The sequence below is a fragment of the Amblyomma americanum genome, chromosome 6 (assembly GCF_052857255.1).
Source record: "Amblyomma americanum isolate KBUSLIRL-KWMA chromosome 6, ASM5285725v1, whole genome shotgun sequence".
Taxonomy (NCBI): Eukaryota; Metazoa; Arthropoda; class Arachnida; order Ixodida; family Ixodidae; genus Amblyomma; species Amblyomma americanum.
This window is the reverse complement of record NC_135502.1, coordinates 58,700,207-58,713,466: the sequence shown is the minus strand read 5'-3', so window position 1 is coordinate 58,713,466 and position 13,260 is coordinate 58,700,207. Positions and strand designations below refer to the sequence as shown.

General features: G+C 43.0%; 1 protein-coding gene across 1 annotated transcript in view; it reads left to right on the top strand.

Moving 5' to 3' along the window:
* Positions 1 to 13,260, top strand: part of LOC144093545 (semaphorin-5A-like) — a 95,932-nt gene that overhangs the window by 76,106 nt on the left and 6,566 nt on the right. Inside the window, exons 8-16 of the mRNA XM_077627071.1 lie at positions 570 to 769; positions 1,412 to 1,547; positions 1,846 to 1,958; positions 3,281 to 3,482; positions 5,665 to 5,741; positions 7,355 to 7,491; positions 7,841 to 8,008; positions 9,641 to 9,814; positions 12,328 to 12,699. Of these exons, the coding sequence (XP_077483197.1) occupies positions 570 to 769; positions 1,412 to 1,547; positions 1,846 to 1,958; positions 3,281 to 3,482; positions 5,665 to 5,741; positions 7,355 to 7,491; positions 7,841 to 8,008; positions 9,641 to 9,814; positions 12,328 to 12,699 (1,579 nt within the window). The remainder of the gene's footprint in view (positions 1 to 569; positions 770 to 1,411; positions 1,548 to 1,845; positions 1,959 to 3,280; positions 3,483 to 5,664; positions 5,742 to 7,354; positions 7,492 to 7,840; positions 8,009 to 9,640; positions 9,815 to 12,327; positions 12,700 to 13,260) is intronic.

Below are 13,260 nucleotides of genomic sequence, written 5' to 3'. Positions count from 1 at the left end.
AGCTGCAGTCATTCTTTTATGGTGACATGTAGTAACTAGTGCACCGGTGACAAAAGTGCGGCACTGCTGGTGTGGTTGTACTGAAAAGTGATGTGCCCCAGAGAAAGGAGACAGTCCAAACTTTTATTTGGGTATGAAGTTGACGGCCCCCTTACACGATACCCTACCGGCCTGTGAGGTGTTTCGAAAATAAATAAATAAACTTGAATGTGTTCGCAACTGCGGTGGCTAAGTGGTTATGGTGCTCAGCTGCTGACCTGAAAGACGCAGATTCGATCCCGATTGCGGCGGTCGCATTTTGATGGGGGCAAAATGCTAGAAACCCGTGTACTGTGCGATGTCAATGTATGTTAAAAAATCCTAGGTGGTCGAAATTATCCGGAGCCCTGCATTATGGTGTCCCTCATAGCCTGAGTCGTACTGGGACTCGGGTTATACAAAATTTGAACGTGCATCAGTTCACAAAAAAGTTACAGCCCAGGAGGCAAAATTCAGAAAACAACAACCTTTATGCGTTTTATTTATGCGCAGTGAATGCAAACACAGACGTGCATGTCACAACTACGCAGGCTGTGTACTCACGCGTGGCTCGGGTGTGCAAGAATGATCAAGGTGGCCAGGTGATTCTCAAGGAGAACTGGACCACATTCCTCAAGGCTCGGCTGAACTGTTCCTTACCGGGTCTATTCCCATTTTACTACAATGAGATTCAGAGTGTCCACTACATCGAGAAAGAGCAGCTCTTCTATGCAGCATTTACCACCGGAGAGTAAGTTTATTGTTCGTCCACTGTCAACATACATGCTGCAAAAGAGTGAATATACTTAGTGAAGCAGCTTTCATTGGAATCACATTTCAATTAATGTGAGAGGGGAGTCTTGTCCACGCAATTATTATTATGAGGCTAAAAAGAATCTCATGCTAACCATGTGCATGTCATTCGTTGCTGTTTTTTTTTTTTAATTTCCTTTTTTTTCTTTTCATGATAGATAAGTTATGTTGCTAAAACTGCAGGCCCCTTCGCACTGGAAGATCTGGTCTATCTCGTCTTTAATTATCCTTATTATCAATGATGCACCATTGTCGAAAGAAGTAAAGTGTTTTTAAGGAAAGAGGTAAAAGCTATGTATTACAGAAGGCTTGTGTTCTCTTATGTGCCTCAGTGCACTAGATAATCGTGTAACTACTCTTACAGTTTATTTATGCATAGCATTACTCAATCAGCATGCACAATTACGTGCACAAGAGGGTATAGAAAATGCTTTGTCCAGATATGACAGCCTGAGTAGTGGTAGAAGACAGCAGGAAAGAATGTGTGCTGCATATCCCCAAGAAAGAATGCTTACAACCTACGCATCAACCGATACAACATTGTGCATTCTCTTTTTTATTTATTTTTTTCGCATTGCAGGAACAGCATCTATGGTTCAGCAATATGTGTCTTCAATATGTCAGCCATCAAGCATGCATTCGAAGGCCCCTTGAAGTACCAGTCTACACAAAAGTCTGCTTGGGAACGGTCAACAACCAACAGTCAACAGTTTCAGGTACAGTGTCGTGCTACTAATTACTGCTTCTGGAAGTTTCCTACGCAATTCATTCTCATTTTGATGTAGCGGCCAGTTGCGGATGTTAAGCACCAGAAAAAAGTGTGCAAAGAATAGATAAAGAAAAACGACCTTTGATCGTGTTTATTGCAATTTACAGTGTCCCCAAGAACATGTTGCACTTACTAGAATAGAAAGTAGGAGAACAAAGAGGCTCTGTCATCATGTTTCGCTAACAGGCGAAAGTGTCTTTGAAGTTTCATCTTCTTGTTTGTTTATTTTTTTTCATGTCTTGCAGTGTGGCATGGTTGAGGACAATGATCGAGTCATCGCGGCTCAGAACTACCAGTTGACTGATGAGGCCGTGCAACCAGCAAGTCGAAAGCCTTTATATACTGGCGAGTTGGAAAGGTAAGCAGCCAAGACACACTAGTAGTCTTGGAAAAGGAAATGTAAATAGAACGTGATGAGGGGTTGGACTTTTCAGATATTATTTCAGTTTGTTTATTTGGGGTGGGGGCTAACATTATTTGTGATGAATGAGTTATACTGACTTTTTTTCGGTGGTTCAATGTATCGATCCTGTGTGATCAGAAGTCACTTAAAATCCTATCTCAGCATATTCACCAATATGAGCAGTTTATTTACCAGTAATTAACGTGCAAATGTTAGTACTTGGAGCTGTGCTTGTAGAAGAAATTGCTGTAGTCATTAAAAGAGTAACTCAGGTCAAATGAGATAGCTGGCAGATAAAAACTGAAGTGGAAGTTTACTTCTAAGTGCAAGGTTGAGATGTTATCATTGGGCTGTCGCACTGGGTCCAGCATGAGAGTGGGGCGTCACGTGGTCTGCGTGTTCATGGCAGCAATCGAACTGCTGCTAAATCACCGGGGTAGCCAGAGCATGACACTTTTTCGTGACGCTCGCGCACAGTTACCCTACTTTACTGTCTAAATGCTTTAAGCAGGTGGTGATAATGAACAAACAGTGCTTAGCTAGCAGGCGGCGAGGAGGTGGTATTTTCTGGTCAGCAGAGGCATGTAAGCTAGCAGAGCAGCACCTCAGATCGCATAACTGTGCTGTGTATCGAATAATACCATCGTTGCATCACGCCCCTGGTTTCCTACTTAGTTAATTACTGAATTTGACTGAGTGTATTTCGTACTTAACAGCCAGCTAGCTATCTATTGCATGGCAAGAATGCCGATCTTTTTTGGTTATAACCAAATTTCGAAAACTGAATTTGGCGTGATTTTATCTTTTTGTTGTTGTTGTTGTTGTTGTTGTTGTTGTTGTTGGACTGTGAAAAGCCCAACCACTAGATATAATTAAGCTTCCTCCTGTGCTCCACAATGTCCTCCAAAAATTCAAGAAAGAAGATGCTTGACAACATTAAGTTTGTCTTGTTTGGGAGAGAGAGCTAAACAAAGCTAAACACAGGGAGAGTTTTATAAACTACTGTGTAACTTAAGACACTTAACACGCTTGATGACAACCAAGAAAAGCTAAATATTTTATTACTAGTGTGTTCTAGTTCCTTTACGTTGCAAGACAACCAAAACACACTTTGTGTCGCAATTAGTATTTAGTCTTCACAGAGTTAAATTTTATTTTGCTTTGGTGTACTTGCACCATTGAGCACAGCTGCTCTGATGTGTAGTGAAACATTGTTGCAAAAGAAAAAATCTTGTTGTCAGCTGTGTCTAAACATGTTATTAAAATTTATTTTCCAGGTTGACTCACATAACAGTTGATGTGGTCCCCACCAAGTACAGCTTCGATGGCATCCATGTCATCTTTGCGGCCACACTAGAAGGGGCCATCAAGAAGCTGGTGGTGATCCCGGGTCTCCTCGAAACTTGTCTCATTGAAGAAGTTCATCCCTTCCCATTGAGGGAAAGGCACATATTTACCATGAAGCTCTTGAAGGACACTGTGAGTTTATTGTGAAAGTCTAAACAGATGCATCTTCCTACACTCACTGCACCTGCACACATTCTGAGGTGGCCAAAGTGCCACCTTAGGCGACTACATTTCACTGAATGCTGGAGCTAGGCAGACTATGCATTTGCGTGTGCTTTTAGCCAGCACTTTCTTTAGCGGTGGCTTTAAATCTCTAGTTCCTGCTCCTCTCAAGTGTAAATGCTAAGAACAATGTAGTGGAAAGCATCTGAGGACATTCAAATGAATGTTGCCATCAAACAAAACACTTTCAGCTGCAGTTACTACTAAGTATCTGCTAAAAGGCTGCAGCTTTCATTATTCTGTATGGCACTACGGTGGCAGGTGCTGGTAGAGTAGCGAGGCAGTTATGAGAAAAGGAAAAGTGCAGTTGCGCTCTCAATCGATGTCTCAGCCATCCTGAAAGAATTGGTGAAGGCAGTGAAAGGAGGCAGAGATCAAGGGTCCCCTTTGAGGAGAGCCCTGGCTCACTTTTTAAGTTTTTCTTTTTCTCTGCCACTTGAAATTTTTTAACGTGCGCTGCACACAGTTCTCAGAGTTTAATGACATTGCTACTTAATAATTAAATAAAAAAACTTTGCCTCTTTCTGATACTGCTATGATGTATACAGTTATATAATGCAAAAAATGCTGGTGCCCATAAGATTCCTAACTGGTCGATGATTGGCATGAAGGGTTTCTGGCGTTACTATCACTGCTGCACAGAGTGAAGCAGATATATGTAAACAGCACACCATGTTGCTGTGTCTAGAGCCCTCTACACAAGTCTTATTATGGTGCAGGGTTATGTTGGTGGCAGCAATCAATCGGATAAAGCTTTGCCGTGGGATCATGCAGTCAAACCTGGATATATTGAATCCGGATATTTAGAATTATTGGCTACATCGAACACACTGATAACACCCTTAAAAATTATGTGTAAAAGTATAGGAAAGTCGCACGGTATATTGAACTACAACTCGCCGGTCATTCTATATGTGAACTGCGCGCCATGCCCGTGCCAGTGTCACTCGTAACGATGTTCTTTCATCAGTTTTCATGAGCTGAAACAGGTCAGCCTCACGGCCTTGGGCACCTGCTGGTAGTGCTAGTGCTACGAAAATGTGTGACAAGGTGGATGTGCGGTGCGCTTGAGGGTGGCCTTCAATCCCCTGTACTCATTTTCCACGCCTCATCACTGTTATGCGGTGATGCCTACCAAACCAAAGCCTAACAGCGGCCCTTGTCTGGCAGGCTTTGCTGCAGTTGAAAGCGTTGTGGAAACTAACTGTAGCTTAATTTTAATGAGTGATTATTCTATTTATAGTGCACTGGTACTAAGATTATAAATCGTGTGATAGGCAGTGGCTAATTCCAAAGAGTCGTCCACTGCGACTTCGATGTAAGGCAGGTTAGACCTACGAACATCTGGCTAGCAATGTGATGCAAGCATGCCGGTAAGTGGCACGTCGCTGCAAGAAGCGCGTCACTAGTGTGGGTTAGATGTATTCCTGCTTGCAAATTACAGAGAAGCTTATCTTTTATATATAGATTTATTGATATATCAAACTATTTCGTGACCCCCTTTGAGTTCAGTATATCCTGGTTCGACTGTATTTGGGCAGGTTGTTAAGGAAGCAGGAAAGATTGGAACCTACAGGTTAAAGCCTTTTATTTGTATATTATTCTTTTTTTTATCATTTATGATAAACAGGTTTGCTTTCAGTGTACAAGTCGTCATAGTTATCACCATCATCAAGAACTAGTAAAGCAGAAACAGCCAGCTTAATGGCCTTAATTGATTTGAGTAAGATAACAGGCTTCTTTAAGACTATAGATAAAGAGGTAGGAATCAAAACTGCTCAGCAATATTTTTCTGCAAATGGGGCGGCAGAGACATAGATAGCTGAGACGGGTGGTGTCCAGTAACTCTGGATATTCATTTGTATATATTACCTTTGCCACTAACATCACCTGTCAGAAAAAACAGTTTTCACAAGCTAGTGCGTGTAGCAGATAAAAAATTTCAGCTTTGCAACAAACGTTTCCCTGCTCAGATGCAGAGGAAAGCACTGAAAAGCAGGAGCTAGCAGCTATTCAAGATATAAAGCCGCAGCTTTCAGTGGGTTTGATGGCCATACTGACAAAAGCTACATGTTTCTTGTACTCATTTCAGAGTTCATTGTACTTGGGCACAGACAAGGAAGTTCTTCGTATCTCTGTTCATCGTTGTGACCAATACAGGAGTGAAGAGTAAGTACGAAAACTTTTCTTTTCTGCATGACAACGTTCCCGCTGCTTTGTTCCTGCCATCTGCAAAATACAGTTGCACAAGAAAACTGAAAAAGGAATTTAGTGCACAAATAATTTTGCAGGCAGTGTTTTGTCCTTGGGGGTGATGGCAAAGCGGGGTAAAGATGACCACAAAAACAAACGCATCCCTTGGTTTCACTCCAAAGCTCACTTTCTCATCGTTCAGTTCCCTCTTTACAACCTGAGCTTTGCTGCCTCTGAGCATTGAATGCTTAAAAGGCGATGAGAAAGGCATGAGGCAGTTTTCTGAAAGTGCAATAAGTGCATCTTGACCCACCGCGGTGGCTCAGTGGTTAGGGTGCCTGGCTACTGATCCGGAGTACCCGGGTTTGAACTCGACCGTGGCGGCTGCGTTTCGATGGAGGCGAAATGCAAAGGCGCCTGCTGTGTGCTGTGCGATGTCAGTGTAGGTTAAAGATCACCAGGTGGTCGAAATTATTCCGGAGGCCTCCACTACAGTACCTTTCTTCCTTTCTTCTCTCAGTCCCTCCTTTGTCCCTTCCTTTATGGGGTGGTGCTGTTCAGGTGTGGTTCAGGTGTTCTCAGGTGTTCGCCGAGATGTGAGACAGATACTGCACCACTTCCTTTCCCTAACAACAAATTTCCAATAAGTGCATCATGTAGAGACCATGAAAACAGGGTGAAAGGTGACGTCCTCAAGGTGCCTAATCATACATGTGTTCTGGCTTACTCCTTCCTTTCTTTTTCTTCCTAATAAAAATGTAGTATATAACCCTGTCATGAGGTAGAGGTAATAGGGTGCTCATCTGCACTATACACTAGCCATAGTGCATATGTATGTTTTGATGGATAATAGGGCACACTTGTGTACTCTGTGATTTTCGTGCTTACTACAGGACTGGAATCATATCCTTCTGTGACACTTTTCATTTTTGTGTGACAAAACGTTTTGCATGGTGCCTCATTGCAAGAAGGGGTGTTTTTGTAAACCATCACATCACCTCTAGTGCATTCTGTTAAATGTTAACATTTTCAATGTGTTGAAATTAGAGCACTACTTTGTTAACCTTTCAGCGCAGATGCATTTAAGTATCACAATCAGCCTCATAAGTACCATCAAACTACTTCTCTAGGTGTGCCAAACACCCCACAGTAGTAATGAGAATGTCGTTGCTATGAACAGGGTCACCATAAAACTGGTTTACGCTGTACAGTGGTCTGGCTTTTTCAGAAGGAGCGTAAGAAAGGCTGTCCCATTTTTGTTAATTGTACTACTGCAGCTAGCTATGCAGTTTCAAAGTGACATTGGTAAAAAGCGCGCCTAGCCAGTTATTCATTTCCTCATGCCCTGTTCCACCGAAATAAGCAGAAGGCACGTCACGAAAGGGATAGCATTACCAGAAATGTTCATTTCCAAATCTTAAGGCCTTGGCATGCAATAGGGTTTATTCAGGACCCTTTGTGGTCAGTAAAATTCCTCACAACTTGTGTCCTTCATTGTTGTTGCTTTCTGTGACATATATAATAAATGCATATTCTTACAAACTGGTGAGGATGCATGTGCCTCACCGATGCCATGTGTTCTTGTTCAGGTCTTGCCTGGGTTCCATGGACCCATACTGTGGCTGGAACAAACACCAGCTGGCGTGCACAACAGCGCCGCACCTCAACCACCTGAGCCTTGACTGGAAACAGCACCACGCAGCCTGCCCTGACAGCAATGTACCCGGTAAGCTGCAGTTCCATAAATCTTGGATTTAAATAACTTTCAGACAGCTGGAAACTGCGCGTTACTGCACTTCGCTGGCTACATTGAGGCAATGCTGCATCCTGTGAAAATTAGAATGTCATCTTGTTCCAGAGCTCAGCGCTGCCATAATATATTTTTTTAATGCGATGACCGGTCTTTAAGATGCTCAGCATTGAAGCACAGTGAGTGGGAAAGGCTAACGAAGAGCTGTAATGTCTCCTGCAGTCCAGTTTGAAGTTTAGTCACTGCTCAGCCAGTGCCACGGAGGAAGACCATATAGTCTTGCTCCGTGGCCAGTGCTAAGGCCTGATATTCTCTATCCTCACAGTCGATGGAGGTTGGAGTATTTGGAGTCCATGGGCAGAGTGCGACCAGGTCGGCAAAGATACCCCTGGTGACCGGTGCCTTTGCCGGTCACGACAGTGCAACAGCCCTGCACCGGCAAATGGTGGAAAGCCTTGTGATGGTTCATCTTTAGAAGTCACCAACTGCACACGTGAGTGTTACTTTGCAAAAGCAGTTGGAATTGCAGTATGGCTTGGAATGAAATGGAAAAGAATATAATGGAATGAATGCTTGTGACGCTATAGGGTTGAAATGCACACCAACATGAAGCAACATTACATCTTAGTTGGACCAGCATGTACTATGCAATTTTATGCCTATTACAGAAAAAAAAAAGCCAAATGAACAAAACGGAACCACTGCTACTAGCATAGGTCATACCATGATCCTTCCATGTCAATGGCCTTTCAATTGGCTTAATACAGGATTTTTTTCCATCTTCTCAAAACTCTTTTCTTTCTTCTTTACAATACTGAAAATCTTGTACAGGTCCAAGCAGGGTGGGTTAAATGGCAAATAAAACAATAATAACAAAGTAAATAAACATCAAAGTGTGGCGAACGGCAATAAAGAATCATTCCAGTCAGTTACAATGCGAGGAAAAAATGAAAACGAATAAATCTGTTCGTGCGAAATACGGTGTCAGAGAATTAGTATGATGGTGGCGTGTATACCTCGACGTTGAAAGCAACAGATATGGAGAAGGGTTAATAGCTAGATCTTGATTCCAAAGCAAGAAAAGAAATTCCAAACGTAAATTTTTTCTTCATTGTTCAAGACACTGAATACCATTAACCTGCATTATTTCAGGGGATGAGTCATAGGGGGAAAATTTAGAGTAAATAAACCTTACAGCTTTTCTCTGTACCTTTTCTAGGCGGGTGACATTGTGTTTAGTAAACGGGTCCCAGACAACGCATGCATATTCAAGTTTCAGTCTAATTAGTGAATTGTAACAATGGTGCTTTAAGAAAGATATGAAACTGTTCTTTAGGGCAAAAAGACTATCTGATGAAGGCAAGCGTGTTTTCCATTTTTTCAGATGGAGTCTTGTCCTTTCAGAGAAGTTTTATGTGCCTTCATAACAAATTCAGGCTAAAACAGACGTTAAAAAGAGTCCGTACCTGTGACACAAGAAAAAGGAGTTCCATGTGCCTAAGGTGCACCCAGGTCATCGGACATGCCGTCGCGGAGGGCTTTGGATTGCTTTTGACCACCGTTATTTCACAACGTCTCGCTTTAACAACCTCAGTGAATTAACCTCGGAGTGTTTTTACTACTTTTGAGCATGGAATGCATAGATGTCACATTCTTCAGCTTCTAATAGGCAGGTTTTTAACCTAATGGAACATTGCAGCAAAACTTAAGTCTATGCGACTCTAGAGCTTCATGCATGCGGTTCTAGACCATCATGTATGTCATATTGAGCCCTTCTTTTCCCTTCCCTTGTCTGCTGAAGAGCTGTCTAAGTTACAATAAGGTTCTAACAGATGCCACTGAGTTGACCACCTAAAGAGTGGGGAACTCAGTGCATTAGAAAACTGAGGTGTTAAAAAGAGAGACTGGGCGAGCTCTATTAGCTAATAAGCCATAACATCAAACAAAATGGTGCAACTTTTTTTTTTTTTACCTGACGTATGGTGGCATTAAACTCCATAGCTAATATTTCATGCTTATGCCTATCCCAGAGAATAAATAAAACAGCGGCTTCCTTTTCCTCATTTTTGAAATAAGATTCTACAAGCATAACTCTGTGCAAATTCTTTCTCCCACCTGTCAACAGAGAATGGACAGTGGACAGAGTGGTCGGGCTGGTCTGCGTGCTCACGGACCTGCGGTTTGGCCGTGAAGTTCCGTCGAAGGACATGTGGAAATCCAAGCCCCAAGCACGGTGGTCGTGTCTGCCTGGGACCAGAGCAGGAGCAGATTTACTGCACTTCAAACCCACCCTGTCCAGGTAATGACTACGTTAGAGGTCACTGATATAACTATATAATCACCACTGCATGTGAGACGTTTCTCCAGTCATTTGAAAACAGCCATTCAGTTTCCGTTGGGTAAGGAGACGCGACTGCTTTCAGTCTGGAGTTCCTGCAGGGATGAATTTTCGCCCTACGTTTTTCTCCGTGTAAATAGAACAGGTGTCCAGCTAAATGTAACCACGTTTTTAACAATTGAAGGAGTGTCCTAAGCGCGTAAAATGGGTTCATTACTGCTGAAGGTCGTGTGGCATATTCTGCAGTATATCTATTCAAGGCAAAACGAGTTTCAGTCCGGCATGCGTATGACATCGAAGTGACCTTTGCACTTAACGATTTCATAGCAACAACTTTAAGTCAGATGACAAGCATATTTTGACTATGGCCAATGCGATGGTGTCTCCAAATTAGACCCGGGTCGTTTCCGAAATGTTGCCCATCCCACCCACGAAATTTGACCTTCATTGATTTTGACCAAAATCTATTTTCAGGCTAATTTCAATGTGCTCGATACGATGGCAGTCTAAATTTGACCTCGGCCGATTTGGACCAACCATACCTGAGCTTCCAACCATATTGAACGTGCAACCACAAGTGAGCATGCCCAACACGATGACGACCTCCAAATCTGGTCCGGGCCATTGCCAAAATGCTTTCACTTGACCTTTCGTATAACCATTATTAAACCCTGCCTAACTTTCTTTTTCGCATTGCACAGTCGATTTATTAGTTTAAACTGACTCGCTTTTTAAATAACTCCTTGTTCGCAGCAACGTACCGTCCGAGTAATTTTTCTTCAGGCTCTAAAAGATAGCGCAAGAAATCCCAATACATAACAGTGGTGCTGCTTGAGCGCAACAAATGCAAATTCGCTTATCCTATATACCGCGCCCAGCGCAAACACAAAACTCATTGGAGACTCGTTTACCTGGAACGCCTCGTATATTGCCAAATGAAAAAGGGCCACAAATGGGCTTCTACCGCACAAGGCAGATTTAACGTTGTTGACGGCGGAACTTATCGCTGATCCGTCAGAGCAACTGTGAAGAAGTTTTCGGTTTGCCACAAGAGTTCCCCCCCAGCCATACACGGAATAGGCCGGGGCCAGACCACTTCCCAAGAAGCAAGTCCCATAAGTCCCATAAGACATGAATCTATCTTTGTTGCACTGCCATGCAGTGGCGTGCGTGTGCACTTTTGTTGTTTTGGAAATAAACCTGATATACTGTCACATTCATTAGCAGGAATTCGGGACAAACACTTCTAGCTCCCCTGGCTGCCACCACATGGTGCATGGCTTTGAACATTCAAAAATACATCATCCGTGACGTAGGAAAGAAATGGAATGACCGGGTGGCTACAGAACAAAATGTGACAAGCTGCTAAACTTAGCAGCACTGGCTAGATGCTGTCCCGTATTCCTGGTAATATTGGCTAAGTGACATCCAAAGTGGCATGCTTCAAGCAAACTCTTCTCCGGCATTACCCCCTGTGCAGCATGCAAAGCAGGATTTGCATATATCTGTCTGTAATATTTCTCTCTCCTTCTTTTCACTTGCCTACTCACTCATTTCCTGCCCTCTACGGACTGTTTGCAAATAGAACATACCTCTCATTTAATTTGTTTCACTGAAATTGCCATTGGACATGGCATGGACATGGTGCCAAAGGCATGAACTAAACAAGGGTGGAATACGCAGCTATGTTACATCTAGAATATGAAATTTTCATTCACGGAGTAACTTGAGTCGAGTTACTTAAAGATATGAATTCGTGGCTGTTGTTTCGCCCTCATCCCAAATACAGTGCAATTGCATTAGTCACAAACTAAATGTTGTGACTTGAACAATACATTAAGCTCATTTTTTTTGTGTGTATACCATATGAAAACATGTAGCAGTCATAAAGGAACGAGCAACATCGATGAGCACCCAAATTAAGTGTCTCTTTATGTGCAGCATCATGCTAGCCAGTGTAGCATATCACATGCTGCTTTTTGGAAGACATACAACAGGACCCTTTTGCATGCAATTTCTGTCCTTGTGCAATGCGTAGTCAGGCTCTTTTGGTAAAATGATGTGGGAAAAAACATTTATGAAACCATTGCTTTGCTCTGGAATTAAATGATATATTCTTGTTGGGGTGGTAACAGTTTTTAATGCTTTAAGTATGAAGTTACAACATTAATTTTGTCAGCTGTAATTCTTCTTTGGCCTTTTCTAGACTTAAGAAATTATGCCTGTCGAGGTCTTGTGCATGAGACACTAAATTGGAGAGACAGTACAATATTGTGCTCATACATATCCTACCCTTGTGTTGTTTGCCAGTCCTTATGTTGTATATATAAGACCTGTGAAGCACCAGTTTGTAAATATGCCTTCTGAGCCAGGTATCACTAAACCTCTGCTCAGCTCAAGTCTATGTCTATATTGCTGCTTATGTTGTTGCTTATATTGTTTTCTTTTCGAAATATCTTATTTCTTGCATGCAGCACCACCTACACCTACAGCCCATGAGAACACCTGGTCGGAGTGGAGTGTGTGGAGCGAGTGCTCAGCACAGTGTGGCGGTGGCTTCCAGTGGCGGCGGCGACGCTGTGATTCGCCCCGTGGCCGTGAGGGCTGTGGTGGTGGCTGTGAGACTGACTACCGGGCTTGCAACACACATGCTTGCCCAGAGACCCGCAAGAGCTCAAACTGGACAGCGTGGGTGCGAGTCAACGCAACGCGAGATGGATACTTTGAGCAGCGCTTCCGATTCACCTGCCGTGCCAATGTTGCCGACAGCTCGATGCTCAGGGTCGGAAGCGTCAAGAAGGAGGAGCGCTACTGCCATGAGTCAGCAAAGAGCTGCATGGACTCTGGTGAGTTACAAACAAAGAGCAATCCTTGAAAGGAGGTACGGAGTTCCACACTCTAAGTGGGCAAGCGCAGTAAGGCAACTTGCCGTGATAACCTTCTGGGCTTGTGCTGTTTGCACATTAGTCAATTCGTCCTTGTTGCTTTTCTCGCCAAGTATTAAGCACAAAATCGTCAGAGGCAGCATTTTGCAGATTTCAAGAGAAGACTGTGGTGTAGCTGAGGTGAAAGTTCATATTAAAGTACAAATATTGTCCATTAGCAACACTTCCATTACCACACTTAAAAAGATTCTCAGAGAAGCCGGTTTTGTCTGCTGCGTAAAAAGAAAATTCAGTGACCACCAGAACCATAAAAGGCAAAGATTTGTGAACATTCTGTTAGAGGTACACCAGTGACATCAGCTGTAATGCAGCTGAGTGTTTTTGTCATGTCTGTCATGTTCAGTGCCAAAAAGCATCCCTGATCATGTGACCACACCGTGCACAAAACCAATGCCTCGCACTAACTTCGTCATCAAATGAGGTGCATGGCTTCATCAAGACCATGCCAAGCACTTTGAAACG